We start from the raw sequence: 16,648 nt of genomic DNA, 5'->3' as shown, positions 1-16,648 counted from the left end.
TTGCATAACAATGCAAAGGGACCTATATCAGGTAGCCTAATAAGTGACACAACTGATTGGATACATTATAATGGATTGCTGCTAGGGTAAGAGTCTTCTATTTGTTTGTTGTAGTTACTAGGCCTGATGGTAGTATGTCATTTTTTATGGTGTAGATTTCATAGTTGTGCTCTGTTGTTGAAAGGGATTTCGACAGGAACATGACTGATCACCATTTCCCTTCTTGTTCTTGGGATAGAATGGCACCAATTGCTTCTTCACTGGAATCCACTTCTACATGAAATTTGTTGTAGTCATTTGGCATTGCCAATACAACTCCTGCTGCAAACTGGCATTTGAGTTCATCAAATGCCTCCTGTTGTGCTCTTCCCCAGGTCCACTGGACCTTTCCTGTAAGCATCATCATGGGCTTGACAATCTTGCTGTAGTGCCGGATAAATCTCCTGTAGAAGTTGGTGAACCCCAAGAACAACTGTAGTGGGGGACCCTTGATCAAGAACCACCACCATGTGGGGTTTGGCGCCTAGCCACTGCAAGTCTGGCTCAAGGGATTCTATTTGATGTAGAGTCGGATAGGATAATAAGTCGCTCTCGCACCTTCACTGGTCGAGAGAAACGTTTCTCAGTCTTGAAACGTACCAGGAATCTTGGTCTGAGCCACTAGCTACCTCCCTGTAGTAGCTAGTCGACGTGCTCCAGTACTCTGCCACCCAGTTCTCTCTCGAAATTTGCCCAAACTGAAGTATATCTTCTCGAGAGTCATCGAGCCAAATCATCCTGTTCTTATCTCAGTCTGAGGGCAACAACCACACCAACAACCCACATTGGCGATGCCACCCTATTGGGAATCTTTGCTCATGCAGATTCTGACACCCGGGTCCGAGTCGTCCGTTGATTCCTCCCTCCATCATCGCTCAGCATCCCCATTGAAGCTCCCATTGCCATCCTCAGCCCTCCTCGACGAACTCAGAGAATGTGCCACTCCTATCATGATTGTTTTCCGTGACTGCCACTCAAACCACAAAGAACTTTTCGTGACCACTTTAGAGAATGCCAACATTGTTCTCCCAAACAAAGGCTAATGATCTACTTATAAGCTTCGATCCTTGCATAAATGCCCTCTAAAACTACTCTCCCCCCAATCCTAGCCATCCTGTCTTCCACTACAAGTCCTGATCCCTCATCCCACTCTGGTGGAGAACAGCCAAAAAAGAAGCAGAAGGTGAACGAAGGACAGTTTAGGCCCAACGTGCGTGCTGCGCCTCTTTTCTTATCCTCCCCTCACTGTCAAACAGGACGACAGCCAAAACGAAGAAGACGATAGCCATGAAGCTCGTCGGAAGACCCCCAGACCCATCCCCTTTGATCAATTCCTCTCAATGCCGTTCGAACTCCCTGACCCACGTAACACGACCGGCCTACCCACTGCAGACGAACCTTTCCCATACAATAAACTTGCTTGTTCTGGTGAAACCCCTTCTGTTCTTCCGACAGGCTCTGCCACCCCTTTCACCAACATGGCCTACCCCCAACTCTATGTCCCATGGAATCACCTCACTGCCGGGTTCCCAGAAGACCTCCGGAAGGCCATCGCCAACTCTCCAGACAAGTTCATGGCAGGGCTCCCATATGGTGCTGGACCAAAATGGTACGCCGACAACCCCAGAGCCGACCTCCTACTCAAAGAGTTCCTTGACGGTTTCGATTTTCCGGACAAGGGCCCTATCACGGTCTTCTATCCAGTCAAAGAAAAAGTGGGGAAGAAAGGGAAGATCATCGAGGAGGGCCGAAAGAGGAAGAGTGCCTTCGATAAACCGTGGCCACTAGTCGTCACTGGTATTTCGGAGGACTTCATGAAGTACCTCATCTGGCAACAAACCTTCGCCATCCCCTCCTGCATCGTCTGGAATTTCGTCCTGTTTGACCCCAAAGCTCTCGCATGGGTCGTCGCAGCTTTCCAAGGCAACATCGTCCGCAACGACGCGACCCTTATAGCTGAAGCCCTAGCTTGCCTGAAAGTGGAGGCGTGGCGCAGCGTGCCCCTCCAAAACCTGGTCAAACGAATCACCCAGGCAAAAGGCAAGTCAGGGAACCCAATCAAGCTCACGGTCAAGATGACCCAGTCCTGGCGCCTCACCTACGTCGAGACAAAGAACCTCGAGGACGACAAAGGACCAGTCTTCCTACTCATGGGAGAGCCCATTATGGATGACTTGGATCTCCATAGAGCACTCACCACCCATATTCGCAATCTCAGAGTCCGAGTCAACTACCAACAGTTGCTAAACGTTGACAAGATCATAGGATGCGACTGGTGTAAGAACCAGAACCATCCGAGTCATGCTTGCCCCTTCCCAGGAGTGGACTCTGCCTGGTATGGCCCCACCGCTGATGAACTAAGGCTTTGCATGATGAAAGCAGGACCCCCCAACGACCCAGGTCGGAAACGGAAAGAGGGGAGCTCCAAGCCAGGAGGGCGCTCCAAGCAAGGAAAGAACAAGGACGACGAATGGAGCGTAGTTCGGCGTGGCAAAAAGCACTAGTTCGCTTACCACCTATATGCTGTTTCATGTACCACGTACCTTTCAATAGAGATCCTTATGTACCCGCTAGATTGATCTCGGACGAGCCTCAAGCCTGTGATAGCGGAACCAGTGGTGAGACTGGATAGGTGATGTGCCCGTTAGAGCCTTCTAACACTCACCGAAGCATCTCCCCTCTTAGATTACTGACGGTTTATATGGAGGTAAGTCGGATTGCAGAGAGGGGAGAGGCAATACAAAGAGTCTCCAGCAGGACCCGATGGAGCCTACACTGCTTGGAAGGTCTTCCCTCTCACCGGGGAAGATATCTTTCAAGTGGATTCATCTAGCATACAAGTGGTTTGGCAGACCCGTATGTGAACTAACAGCGCTACTAATGTTTTGGACAACAGGAATACTTCAAACAATTCTGTGGGTGGTTACGGTAATGGTCTCGCTCTACTTAGTCGAGGCCCTGACGTACCCACTGGTCATTCCTCCATGCAAGACGGTAGGGCGAGTAGCAACAGTGGGGAACCAGTTTCAGAATTCCCGGAGAATGGGGTAGACCCAATGTCGCAAGGTCCCCCGGACAATGATGGGAACATGCCAACTGCCTCTCAACCCTCACCCTGTGCAGGCCTGAGAGAAACCACGCAAGTCCACGGTGGTAGACGCCGGAGACGCAATCGTCAAAGGCGTGAGTCGAGCATCTCGGCAAACTCGTGCAACTCTTGTCCCCCCTTAGACGAGACACCAAATAGCGAGAGTGGCCATGCCACGAACCAAGTACAGAGTGAGCCATGCCTTCTCTCGAATGGTGAATCAAACACACAAGGTGCAACCTTGTGACCAACGAGCTCCACAACCACCCAGACCCCCTTCATTAGGGCATATTCAGGGAACAGACGATCTCGACGTGCAGAAAACAGAAAAGAAACCCAGGCAGCCATAATGGTTTCTTGTCTGAATATCAACGGATTCAGCTGCTCGGGATCCGGAGACAATATCCAGAATAGCAAATGGAGTCATATCAACCAACTCCTACGAACGTCGAGGACTGGAATCCTTATAGTCTCAGAAGCGCACCTTACAGAGCAGCGACGGAATGATCTGGAGCACCTCTTTGCACGCAGAATGAAAATAGTCTTCACGGCTGACCCAGAGAACCCGACGAGCAAAGGCGGAGTAGCGATAGTCATCAATAAACAACTCACACTCTGGCACCACACCAAGACTAAGGTCATCATCCTGGGGCGAGCTATCCTTCTGAAAACTAGGTGGTACGGGGAAAAAGAGATCATCATCCTGGGCATTTACACTCCAAATGTAAAACAGAGGGATGCCAAAGAATCCGCAGAGTTCTTCAAAACTCTATTCAACTTCTTTACTGCCCACCGTGAGTGGTGGCCAGATTACATGGGTGGCGACATGAATTTTGTAGAGGACCCAATAGACCGGCTACTTATGCGAGCAGACCACGCTGACGTACTGACAGCTTTTGACAATCTCAAGGAACTGCTTGGACTTCGAGATGGATGGTGTAGAACATATCCTGACAGGAAAGACTTCTCATTCCGTTGCACACGAAGCGTCCCAGTCCAAGGAGCAAATGAAATGGTATGCCAAGTGTTTCAATCCAGAATCGACAGAATATATGTTACAGACAATCTGTTCGAGAATGCTCGTCAATGGAAAATATGCCCAGTAGGTATAGCAGGTGTCGATCATGATATGGTCTCAGTACAGATCGCGCATGAAGAAGCACCATTGATTGGCAAAGGAAGATGGGCCTGCCTGGACAGCATCCTTAAAGACCACCAGCTAGCCGAAGGGGTGAAAAGGCTTGGAATAAATGCCCTAGATGAGATCACTGAGATCAGACGGTCAGGAAGAACTCAGTCCTCGAACCCCCAGAGAGTGTACCAGAAGTTCATAACAGCTGCAATGGAACTAGCCAGGGAACGAGAACGCAGCGTGAAGGTTCAATCCCAACTAAAGAGATCTCAAATTGAGAAAGAAATAGAAAACACACCAGGAAACCCTGATTTATCTGAACTGGAGCAATCAGAAAGGCTAGCAAGGCTGAAATCAGAGCTACGAAATATTAAATGAGAGGAACATGATACTGCACGCCGTTTTGTGGCAGCAAGAGACTGTCTAGAGGGAGAAACAGTCTCAAAATATTACTTCCAAGTTAACAAACAGTCAAAACCACGTGATGTAATCCACGCGCTTGAAATCCCCAACAGTGTATCTCCTGTCACGGCCATTGACCAAGCCGATGCAAGTCCTCCTGTAGAGCCCCAACCTATTTACGAGCGGTACTCCCCAAAGATGGCTGAGATGATGCGCGACTTCCATGGTGAGACCCTCCAGAATGAAGGACTCGACATCAATGAGGAGGAACGAGCAAATATGATCCATGAGTTGCTCAATAACATAACAGTCTCCCCTACCGAGATGAACAAACTCCACTTCATTGAGAAACTGAAGCGTGAAGAAATTATAAAGCCTCTGAACTTGTCCAAGAATGACTCTGCTCCGGGAATAAATGGAGCGACAAATAAATTCTTCAAAGTCTTTAATGATAGGTTCGTAGAGGATGAGCGAAAAGGACTATTAGCCTTTGATATAGTCGGATTACTCACTTGTGTCTTCAACGACATAGAGGAATTTGGTATGGATGAAACAACAGCATTCACGGAGGGCTGGATGTGCCCGATCTATAAGAAAAACGACCGAAACAAGATGTTGAACTACCGCCCCATAACCCTGCTGAACTCTGAATACAAGCTCTTCACAAAAGCATTGTCTATAAAGCTGGTCAAAGCTGCGCCGGAACTCACACACAAGAACCAAGCAGGCTTTATCCCTGGGCGCCAGATAACGAACCAAACAAAACTTATCCGTATGATAATAGACCATGCCGATTTAACACAACAAAATGGTCTGATTGTAGCTCTTGACCAAGAAAAAGCATATGATAGGATCCATCATGATTATCTATGGAAGGTCCTAGAAGCCTTCCAAATCCCAACACCATTTATCACAACTATCAAATCCCTGTACAAACATGCTCAGACAAGAGTGATGGTAAACGGATACCTTAGCTCACCATTCAACGTCACACGAGGAGTGCGCCAAGGTGACCCCCTGTCCTGCCTACTGTTTGACCTTGCCATAGAACCTCTCGCAGAAATGCTCCGACAATCTGGATTGAAAGGCCTGTCAGTTCCAGGCTCTGAAGAGAGATTGATCGCAAACCTTTTTGCGGACGACACAACTACATTTCTTCATGAGGACGACAACTTTGAAGACCTCGTGAAACTTCTGGACAGATGGTGTCTGGCCAGTGGTGCACGCTTTAATGTGACTAAGACCAAGATCATCCCCATAGGAGACAAGGAATTCTGAGTAAACTTGATCAACCACCGCAAATCCAAAGATGACTTCGAAAAGATACCTGAGAATATCCATATAGTCGAAGAGAACGAGGCTATCCGAATCCTCGGGGCATGGTTTGGAAATAACATTCCAGAAGACACAGCGTGGGCGCCAGTACTCGAAAAAGTCGACCAGAGTCTTGCCCGTTGGGATATGTCACACCCTTCAGTTCCCGGCCATAGGATTATCATCCAGACAGTTATAGGAGGCCTAACACAATACCTCACAGCGGTTCAAGGAATGCCGAAACATATTGAGGACAAACTGGAAAAACGTGAACGCAAGTTCATTTGGGAAGGAAAAACAAAGAACTTAGTTGACCTGGAAACACTCAAGCGCCCGAGAGACCAAGGTGGCCTTGACATCCTGGACATCCGAACATGCAACAAAGCCATTGAAACGATGTGGGTCAAATCACTCCTCTCAAGTGAACAACCGACGTGGACACTCTTTGTGCATGACATAATAGCCCAGACAGGCCTGAGTACCGAAAGAAATATCAGTCCCGAAGTTAAGCAGAATATCTTCTTACAATCCTTTGGAACCAAAAAGTCCAGCCTACCACGTGACCTGCAAAGAATGTACGTCATTGCAAAGGAAACGGGCGTCCGGGTAGAAGGCATCGCCTTCTCTAGAGAGTTAATCCGAAACAGACCAATATGGTATCACTCAGAGGCGGACCCCAGAATTAGACTCCTGACAAAGTCAGCAGCAAGCATCTGCCTCCGGGAGAATCACAACCTACGCCTTGTTAGTGAAGCCGAAGAGATCGCAGACCTTCTCGATGACCCAAATCACAACAACTCTCGCCGGGGAGAAATTTGCCAATGCTATATATGCATAGCTATGTCAGATAACCTAGGTTGTGAAAAGCCAAATGAATGCATGCTCCGAGCCAAAGAATTATTGGACACACTTCCACCAAAGTGGGACCCAAGGTTCATGCTTCCAAAAGACTATGAAGAAGCCCCCAAAATACTTGAGGAAGGATACAAATTTGACCGGAGAGTAACAACTACTGGCGACCAAGCCAACTTGTTCAGGATCTTCACGGAAGGAGGAGTGTGCAACGACCTACCAGATCTGAGAATAGGACCCTCAAACACTGCCATCATCACGGCGGTGACAGATGGTTCCTGTATCGACAATGGAACTGCGAATGCACAGGCAGGCACTGGAATCTACGTGGAGGGAGAAGAGACACTAAAGATAGCCCTACGGGTGCCAGCCACTCTCCCACAGACCAATCAAGTAGGAGAAGCGGTCGCGACAAAAGAACTTGCGGCAACAGTGAACAAAAGAGCCATCCTGCACACAGACACAGACTCACAATATGTCCTGAAACATCTAACGTCCTCCCTCCGACATATGGAAGACTCTGGGTACATAGGAGTCCCAAACAGAGGTATCCTCCAAGCGATGGTGGCGAGCTTCTGCAGCCGGAAGCAAATCTCAACTATGAAATGGGTTAAAGGGCACAATGGGCACCAAGGAAATGAGGAGGCAGACCGTCTTGCAAATGAGGGAGCCTGGAAGAGTGATGTGGACTCCATAAGCCTTGAAATTCACCCAACTATCAGAGTAACAGGAGCGGCGCTAAACAAAATGACCCAAAGCCGAGCCTACAAAGCCCTGCACGAACGTAAGCTTCGTAACCTCCAACCCCGGCCCAAAACAGCTAGGAACCTGGAAAAAGCAATGTTAGAAGGGCTAGACGTGTTTGGGGAGAAGCCCACAGCAGAAGCCCTGTGGAGATTGTTCCAACACAAAGACATTGACCAGGGTACAAGGTACTTCTTATGGATGTTAACCCACGAAGCTTATAGAGTTGGTGAGAAATGGTTACACTTCACACCGGAATACCATGAGCACGCTCAATGCGAACATTGTGGTGGCGTGCTGGAGAGCATGGAACACATCCTCACATCCTGCACCACCCCGGGACAGAAGGAAGTCTGGGATCTCACCAAGACCCTACTAGAAAAACGAAAAATCCCATGGCATTCCCCCTCAATGGCCATGATCCAGACCTGTGTGGTGCCTGTGTTCAAAAGACGGAATGGCAAATGTGATAGCGGTAAGGAGAGGTTCTACCGCATAATCATATCTTCTTCGGTGCAAGTCATATGGAATGCCCGTTGCGAGAGAGTGATTGGACGACAAAACAGTCCCTTCACACCTGACCAGATCCGAAACAGATGGCTGAAAAAGATAAACAAACAGCTAGAATTGGATCGCCTGATGACTTACAAACATTTTGGCAAGAAGGCTCTCCCCAAAGACATAGTACTGAGAACATGGGCAGGGTCCCTCCAGAACGAGCATCAGCTTCCATCTGACTGGACAGAAGCAAGCGGGGTTTTAGTGGGTATGGAATCATAGTGGCTGTGGCATGCAAGGTAAGTATAGGGGACAGCGCAAAGAAGCTCGAAGAAGATGCCCAGCCACTTGATAAGTCCCGAGTCCCACACTAATCTGTGCGCAATGCATTTCCTCGTGGTAACAATCTTTTATCAACTCGGAAACACTAACGATGCTTGGTTTGAAATCCTGGCAAATTCTCCAGGCTGCATGTTGGAAGCGACTGTGTCGCCGGACCGCCTCTGCAATAGCCTCAACAAAAAAAAAAAAAAAAAAAAAAACAACTGTAGTTCTTGTTTCTTAAAAGGTTCTGACCATTCCATGATTCCAGCGATCTTGATGGATCCTTTGCTGATGATGACTCCAAGGTATTCTATCTTGAGTACCTTGAACTCACATTTTTCTGCTTTCAGGAACAATTTGTTCCTGCACAGAATTTGTAGTACCTCTTGCACAATTCTTCAGTGTTCATCTTTGCTTTTGGTGAAAATGAGAATATCATTGAGATAAATGGTCACTTTTCCTTGAGCAATGAGATCTTTAAAGATATTATTCATCATCCATTGGAATGTAGCAGGCAAATTGGTGAGACCAAAGAACATAACCAGGGGTTTGTATAACCCCCAGTTGGTGTAGAAGGCTACTTTGAACTCATCACCATCCTTGATATAAACATTGTTGTATCCCCATTTAATATCAAGCTTGGTGAAATATTTGGCACCCTTTAGCTTGTTCATTAGGTCAGAGATTAAAGGTAGGGGATAATGATTTTTAATCATCATTTTGTTAAGTTTGTGGTAGTCTTAGACTGGTTGCAACTTGCCATCTTTCTTTTTAACAAAAAAGAATGGTGACACCATGACTGACTTGGAGGGCCAGATTTGACTGGTCTTCAAGTTTTCATCAAGGAATTTATCCAATTCCTCCTGTTCTTTGGGATTCAAGAGGTATACCTTGCAATCCAAACTAGTGTTGGCATTCAGGAATAACTCAATGGTATGGTCCCAGAGTTTGTGAGAAGAAAGTTCATTGAAGTTTTCTTTGGCAAAAATGTTGATAAAGTCCTGGTAGTGATCAGAGACTATTTCTTTGAATGATTTTACTTCCTTTCCTTTGTTAGCCCTGGCAGCCAACTCATTAGCTTTATGGCCCACTGCCCATATGTGAAAGGCTTCCTCAAAGTCTATAACAAGGATAGTATCCCCATCTTCAACTTCAGTTCCCCAGTGTTGTTCTGGGTCTTTATCTGGAAGTTGGAATGGTATCTTGTGACAGTCACAGTGTGCCAAGGTTACCAATCCAGTTTCCCAGTTGATGAGGGGATTGTGCCTTTGCAGACATTCATGTCCTAGGAAGATTGGGGTCATTCCTAGATCTACAATGGCTAAGTCAATGCATTCACTATGGTCTCCATCTTGAGTCAGACCTCAGCATATTTGGTAATGTCACCCCCTTTATTTTGGGTTCTGTCCACATTATACACTAGAGTGGCATGTGCTGCTTTTTGTATGGTGATGCCTCAATCATGGATCCATTGTTGATTGATGGCACTCCTGGTACAGCCACTGTTGATCAGGGCTGTCACCACATGATAGGCCCTAGTGTCAAAAGTCTCCAGCTGGAGGTTGATGGTGACATTCTTCCCCTTTCTTCCCCAAATATACTGAGGAGGTTTGGTTAGGTTGTTCATTCACTCCAGCTTCTCGTCCTCTGCTTGATACCCTTCTCCCAGGGTTTCTTGCAGATGTATTGCCAAGTCCTCAGTCACTTCTTCTATCCATTTGGGGTGTACCCATCAGCATAAGAGTGCAGTTCTTTTGTGAGGTGTTTTGTTAACAACCAACTTGAATCAACTTAGATCAAACAAGGATCGCCACTCGCACTTTGGTGGACGACACTCTTGCAGGTCAAAGTTAATTATGAGAGTCAGTCGCGAGCACAGATAGTCACGTAGAATGGAGTACGATTTGGGTAGATTAAACCTTAGAGTTGATTGACATCGGAATTGTCATCCTCGGAGGGAGGGTCTAGTAAAATTGGCGGGTCGATGTAGGGTCTTTGTTCATGGTGGGATTCCTGTATTTCTTTCGCATGATGATGTAGGTAAGAATCTCGTACTTTGGGATTGTTAAAGCGAGGGTCTGATTTTGGGGGTTTGTACTTCCAGAAGTTGTCTGGGGGTACGTTATTTTCCCATAACCACTTTTCATTTTCCTCCTGTAGAGCTTTATCCATTTGTTTTGAGATGTCAACTACGAGTTTTCGGAAGGACGATGTTGTTGAAATAGCCCTGTTTCCATGACCCGTGTCTGAACCATCGGCGTTTATAACTGGGGCTAGGACTTTGTCGGAGTTTGACTCTGAGGGGGAGGAGGGAGTGTATGGTAATGCATGAATTCTGGCTTCATACTCGTTGACCAGTTCTTCAGCATTGGCCATGTTTGAATGTTTAACCCACGAGTTTTCCTCCATTGGGTAACCCTTCCACTTGACCAGGTATTCAGTGATAGTCTGATGATTCTGTCCGTGACCAACCACCTTATCCCTCTGCTTGACAATTTCTTCAATCTCATACTCTTCTTCATCGTCAATCAATTCTGGCAGGGGTCTTTCAGGTCGTGGCTGATTGGGGAAACTGAGAGCAACATAAGGCATGAGAAGAGTTTCATTGAATCAATTATGAATTTTCCAACTCATGGGGAGCTTGAGTTCATAGGCTGAGGCTCCCTTTTTGGTGAGGATTACGAATGGTCCAACCCATCAATCTCCTAGTTTTTTGGTTGGTCAAGGGAGGTGTAGGTTAGTTGCATCCAGCCACACCTTTTTGCCCAGTTCATATTCGATCGTGGGTGCCTTCTTCTTATCATAGGCCTTCTTCATCGATTCTGCCACCTTCTCGAGTGATCTTCTGGCTTTCTCCTGTACCTCCTGTATCCCTCCTGCAAGCTCAGTCACTGCCAGCACTGTTCCTGCAGTCTTTGCAATGGTTATCGTTTGCCCATCCCTTTCAAACACCACTTTGTAGGGGGAATATCCCGTCACTGAGTGAAGACGGTTGTTGTGAGTGAAGGCTGCCAAAGGCAACCATTCACTCCAATCCTCTTGTCAATAATCGATGAACATTTTTAGGTACTTTTCCACCTCTTGGTTAACTCACTCCATCTGCCCATCCATCTGAGGATGATATGCAGTGGAGGGGTTTCCTTTGATATGGACCAACTTGTAGAACTCCTTCATAAACTTGGATATGAACACCAAGCCTCTGTCTGAGATAACCTTTTCTGGTAGCACACCATAGGGTATGTACACGTGGTCCCACAGAATCCGGGCAAAACCAAGGGAGGTGAGTTCCTCCATGCAAGTGATGGGGATTATGGTTTTGGAAAAATGATCAACAATGACCAGGATCAAATCATACCCCTTGGAGTTTGGGAGTTTGGTGATCATGTCCACTGAAATATGGGTCCAGGGGCGCTCCGGCACCTCATTGGGGTGGAGCAGCACCTTCTTGGGTTGTCAGTCTGCCTTAGTCCGCTGGCAGGTCTCACATCCTTTTACGTAGGTCTCTACATCTCTCCGCATTTTGGGCCACCAGTAGTCCCAAAGTATGAGTTCTTTGGTCTTCTCTATCCCCAGGTGCCCGGCTGTGGTGTGATCATGCTTGAGGGCGATAATTTCGCCTCGTAGTCGCCTGTCTAGAGGGATATAAATATGTCCGTCATACCACAGTAAGTCCTGGTCACAAGAAATTCCCTTCTCATGGTTGAGGAAGTCTGAGACCTCTCGATTCCACTTTCAGGGGTCGTGAGTGGCTAGCTTGATCTTCTCGTGTAGTTCTTCCGCAGTGGGCATTACCAACACTTGGAAATGCTCAGCTTTTAGGACGGTTATATCCTGGTTATTGCTCTTCCCTTGGTCATGGTCTGCCTGATGAGAAAGGAGGTCTGCCTTACAGTTTTGGGCTCTGGGTTTGTGGTGTAATATGAATTGATACTCGGCCAGTTCAGTCACCCATCGAGCTTGTCTCTGATTGAGTTTTTGGGGTTTGCAGAAGTACTGGAGGTTGGGGTGATCAGTCCAAATCTTGAAGTCCTCTTGGGCCCCCATGAGGTAGTGGCGCCATTCTTCCAACGCAATCATAATTGCCAGAAGCTCCTTGTCATAAATTTCATAGTTGCATTCGGTGGTAGACAAGGCTTTGGAAAGAAACGCCACTGGGTGCCATTTGTCATCTTGCAGCTGGGACAGTACTGCCCCAATGGCCCCTTCACTAGAGTCCACCTCTACTCAAAATTTCCCTTTGTCAAGTGGGATCGCCAACACCACATCCTCTTTGAATAACTCTTTGAGCTTTTCAAAAGCCTCTTATTGAGCCTTCCCCATTTCCACTCTGCCTTTCCCATAAGGGAAGTTAAGGGTTTGACGTGCTTGCTATAGTTATGGATAAAATGTCGATAGAAATTGCAGAATCCAAGAAAGGACTGCAGTTCTTGTTTTTTCCGGAGAATAGGCCACTCCAGCAACCTGGCAACCTTCATGGGATCCATTCGGATTTTTCCTTCACTGATGATTACCCCCAGATACTCAGTTTCCTCTACCTCGAACTCGCATTTTTCAGCCTTGAGGAACAGGTTGTTCTCCATTAAGATCTTTAGTACCTTCTGTACAATGTGTTTATGGTCCGTCTTGGTTTTGGAGGTGATGAGGATGTCATCTAAATATACAGTGATCTCTCCAGCAGATATGAGGTCTTTAAAGATGTCATTCATCATCCACTGGAAAGTGGCCGGAGAATTGGTGAGCCCAAAGAACATCACCAGGGGTTCATAGAGGCTGTGGTTTGTACAAAATGCTGCCTTCCACTTGTCCCCCTGTTTAATTCGGACATTGTTGTAACCCCACTGCACATCCAGCTTAGTGAAGTATTTGGCCTTCTTCAGCTTATCCATCAGCTCTCTGATTAGCGGCAATGGGTACCTATTCTTGATGGTCATTTCGTTCAGCTTTCGATAGTCTTGTACTGGTTGAAGCTTCCCATCTTTCTTCTTAATGAAGAAGGGTGAGGCCATCAGGAACTTGGAAGGTTGGATTTGGCTGGAAGACAGGTGCTCATCGAGAAATTTGTCTAGTTCTTCCTGTTCCATTGGGCTGAGAGGGTAGACTTTACAGTCTAAATTAGCGTTTGTGTTGGGGATTAATTGATGGCATGGTCTCATGGCTTCCATGGAGGGAGTTCGTCGAAACTCTCCTTGTCGAAGACATCCTTGAAGTCACGATACTCTTCTGGCACCACTTCTTTGAAGGTTTTCATGGTTTTCTTGGCGTGAGCCTGGGCAGCCAGTTCATTGGCTTTAGTTCCCATGGCCCGTATGTGGAAAGCTTCTTTGAAGTCTATGACTAGGATGGTGTCTCCTTCTTCATACTCATCCCAGCGGGCAGAGGGGTCCATGTCAGGAAGAGAAAAGGGCACACTTTGACAAGTGCAGTGTGCTAGGATTACGGCACCTGTGCCCCAGTCAATAAGGGGGTTATGCTGTTGCAACCAATCGTGTCCCAAGAATAGCAGGGTAGTACCAAGGTCTACCACTGCTAGTTTGATCCTCTTGACGTGGTCCCCAATATGCAAACATACTTTGGCATACTTGATGATGTCACCATCTTTATTGTGAGTTCCATTGGCATTGTATACTGGGGTAGGGCATGCTGCCATTTTAAGGTTGAGGTCATGCTCTTTCGCCCAGGTTCGATCGATGGAACTTCCAGTAGCCCTGCTGTCCACCAGGGCCTTCAGCGCATATGTATCTTTTGTGTCCAAGGTTTCCAGTTGAAAATTAATGGATACATTTTGTCCCTTTCTTCCCCTTATATACATGGGTGGTTTTTTAAGGTCTTCCATCCACTCCCACTTGTCCCTTGCTTCGGACGCCGTCTCCGGTTGCTCCTTGAGCACCTCGCATAACTCCCGAGTCACTTCTCCACACCTTTGTGAATGAATCCAACCATTCAAGGTGGCCAAGGTGGCTGACTCATTAGGAGCGAGCCGAAGTGCCCATCAGGTCCAATGCGTGCCAAAGGATTCATAGTAGGTGTCTAGAACTGCTTTTATGGTTTCGGGAGGTAGTTCAGGTCTGGCAGGGGTCACAGGGGACATCCCCTTAGGTGGGGTGATTGAAATGTCAGATCATAAATGGTCTTCCTTGTCGGCGACTTCCTCCATGGTAACTGACAAGTGCTTACTTGATCCTCATGATGGCAGTTGGTCACCAAGCTGTGGAGGGCTCTGGAGCAGGACTTGGTCACTATTCGTCGAGGTGCGAGGGGAGGACTCTCTGTCCCTTGTTCAGCTCTTTCGTCCATGGGCGGTTGTGTGCGGCGTTATAACCCCCTGTTCGATCCTATCCTTATCCTCGGACCTGGTGGTACTCCTGGAAATCCGTTGGAGAGGCACACATATTGGCTCACTCAGGGGCTCTGCATCGTTTGCTGCCACATTCTGCATTCCCGAGGCTACTAGATGGGAGGGATCCCCTTCGATCCCAGCCTCAGCTGCTTTTCCTCTGGCCATTATCCATTCTTTTCCATCAGGGCGACTGGGCCCAGTCTTCTTCTGGTGAGGGGGCCTCTCCTCTATTTCAGGAACTTTCCCCATAGCACCAGATGGGGGTGTCCATGGGACTGCCCCTAGGGGTTCATTGCTGGGTGCAGTGTATGCGGAGTGGCAGGAATCCCCTTCTACGCCATTAGCAGTTTGCGATTCTTCTTCCTTTGTTTTTTCGGTACTGAGCAGTGCAAAAGAATTGATATATTGTTCATATGGAGTACCTACATATGTAGTATAAGTCTGACCAGTGATAGGAGAGCTCGTACCATTAGAAACTAAGTCCTTAGCCGATGTTGTGGAATCACTTAGTGCAACGCCGGCTTGTCTTTTGATGCCTTGTCCTTATCCTCCTTTACTTCTTCGACCTTCATGTCCTTCCCTAACTCCTCTTTCTTGGCTTCGATGAGTAATTGGCAGAGTCGTTGTGCAGGTATCTTCCTTCGTGGGGGCAATTTGATGGGGACCCATTTCGATTTGTCCTCTGGGCATTTATGATCCCGGCTCCACCCGGTATTGCTGCACTTGAAGCACCGCTTCTCACTCCGCAGCTTGTCAATTTCCATTGGCTGCCCTGCTCCACCATACGTGACTCCTGTAGTGTCATTCTTGTCACTGGAACTCCCCGAGCTGCTGGCTTTTCCGGATGACGTGTTTTGATTGCCTCAACCTGAACCACCGCTTTGGTTCAAGGAGGGCTTATTGGCACTCTTCTGCATGAGTCCATATCAATAGTTGGTGTTGATCCTCTCGATTCGCCACTTCCATTCTGCATATGTGGTTGGGTGAGTGTTATCTCCATGCATAATGGTGTCTTGCACCATTGGTCTCATCGCCGCTTCTACAGTCTCGAACATCTGCTTCTCATCCTCGAATTCCTCGCACTCATGGGCCATCTCTTTGAACTTCAAGAAGAATTCTATCACCATTCTGAAGTCGAATTGATGGAGCTTCTTCCACTGCTGCTTCTTGATGGCTAGTTCAGCCACCTCATGGAAGTGAGCAGTGAGGGACTCTGTAAACTCATACCATGAGGAAAGTTGCCAGTGTCCTGTGGCGTGGTCCCGAAAGAGGTAGTATTGTCGATTCCATCACTTCTGGGCTTCTCCCCTTAGGTAGGACTGCGTGAACGTAATTCGAAACAGATTTTGTCTGGCATCATTAAGGGCGTAATGCTTCAGGAACACCATAAAATATAATTCGCAGTGATGAAGATATCGCCGGATGTCTGAGGATACTCTGTAGAAAAACTCTGGGACCATGATCAACTTTGGTTTTACATCGTCCCAGGGGTTGGGGTCCTGCAGACCCAGTTTCCAGGCAGGAGGCATGTTTGGGGGTGACGGTGGCACTGGCAGAAGAGGGGGATTCAGTGGCCTGGGGAGCAATCTTAGCATGTGATTATGTCTGGGGGACAGATATCCCCTGGGTCTGCTATGATGGGGGATAGTAGGGGGTGGCAGATTAGGTGGAGGCGAGGAACTGCCTTTCCCTTTTCCAGCAGAACTGGATCCCGCTGCTGTATCTCCTCCTCCCCCAGCCCGGAGTCCTTCTGTCTCCCAGGGGTGAGGCATCACCGCAGGCCTGCAGTAATTATCACATCCTGGCCATTGATCCTCCTCATCATGGTATAGGTTCCACACAGTCACAGCTTGGTGCCAAGTCTCCACTTCAACTATGTTCTTCATCAGAATGACGTCCCCTACCATTCGTGCATCTA

The 16,648-nt window shown here is 47.6% G+C and overlaps 5 protein-coding genes across 5 annotated transcripts; 4 read left to right on the top strand and 1 right to left on the bottom strand.

Moving 5' to 3' along the window:
* Nucleotides 1-1,204: 1,204 nt before the first annotated feature.
* Nucleotides 1,205-2,611, top strand: EV420DRAFT_1068677 (uncharacterized protein). The gene is made up of 2 exons (XM_060465623.1): nt 1,205-1,249; nt 1,304-2,611. Exon 2 carries the CDS (start codon nt 1,380-1,382, stop codon nt 2,541-2,543), a length of 1,164 nt encoding a protein of 387 aa, XP_060324522.1. The 5' UTR covers nt 1,205-1,249; nt 1,304-1,379; the 3' UTR covers nt 2,544-2,611.
* Nucleotides 2,612-3,659: 1,048 nt separating this feature from the next.
* Nucleotides 3,660-4,637, top strand: EV420DRAFT_1622935 (uncharacterized protein; the record flags this gene model as incomplete). The annotated part of the gene is made up of 3 exons (XM_060475878.1): nt 3,660-3,851; nt 3,927-4,209; nt 4,234-4,637. 3 exons carry the CDS (start codon nt 3,660-3,662, stop codon nt 4,635-4,637), a joined length of 879 nt encoding a protein of 292 aa, XP_060324521.1.
* Nucleotides 4,638-6,371: 1,734 nt separating this feature from the next.
* EV420DRAFT_1233574 (uncharacterized protein) lies at nt 6,372-7,241 on the top strand (the record flags this gene model as incomplete). Its single annotated transcript, XM_060466560.1, has 1 exon — nt 6,372-7,241. A coding segment is annotated over one exon (870 nt), but the record flags the coding sequence as incomplete, so codon positions are not given.
* A 96-nt stretch (nt 7,242-7,337) lies between these two features.
* Nucleotides 7,338-8,351, top strand: EV420DRAFT_1622933 (uncharacterized protein; the record flags this gene model as incomplete). The annotated part of the gene is made up of 1 exon (XM_060475877.1): nt 7,338-8,351. One exon carries the CDS (start codon nt 7,338-7,340, stop codon nt 8,349-8,351), a length of 1,014 nt encoding a protein of 337 aa, XP_060324519.1.
* A 1,962-nt stretch (nt 8,352-10,313) lies between these two features.
* EV420DRAFT_1649447 (uncharacterized protein) lies at nt 10,314-10,985 on the bottom strand (the record flags this gene model as incomplete). Its single annotated transcript, XM_060478316.1, has 1 exon — nt 10,314-10,985. The coding sequence occupies one exon, from the start codon at nt 10,983-10,985 to the stop codon at nt 10,314-10,316; it is 672 nt and encodes a 223-aa protein (XP_060324518.1).
* Nucleotides 10,986-16,648: the final 5,663 nt, after the last annotated feature.

Source organism: Desarmillaria tabescens, assembly GCF_030435595.1.
Source record: "Desarmillaria tabescens strain CCBAS 213 chromosome Unknown EV420scaffold_61, whole genome shotgun sequence".
NCBI lineage: Eukaryota > Fungi > Basidiomycota > Agaricomycetes > Agaricales > Physalacriaceae > Desarmillaria > Desarmillaria tabescens.
Note: the sequence above shows the minus strand (reverse complement) of the source record. Positions and strands in the feature narration are given on the sequence as shown.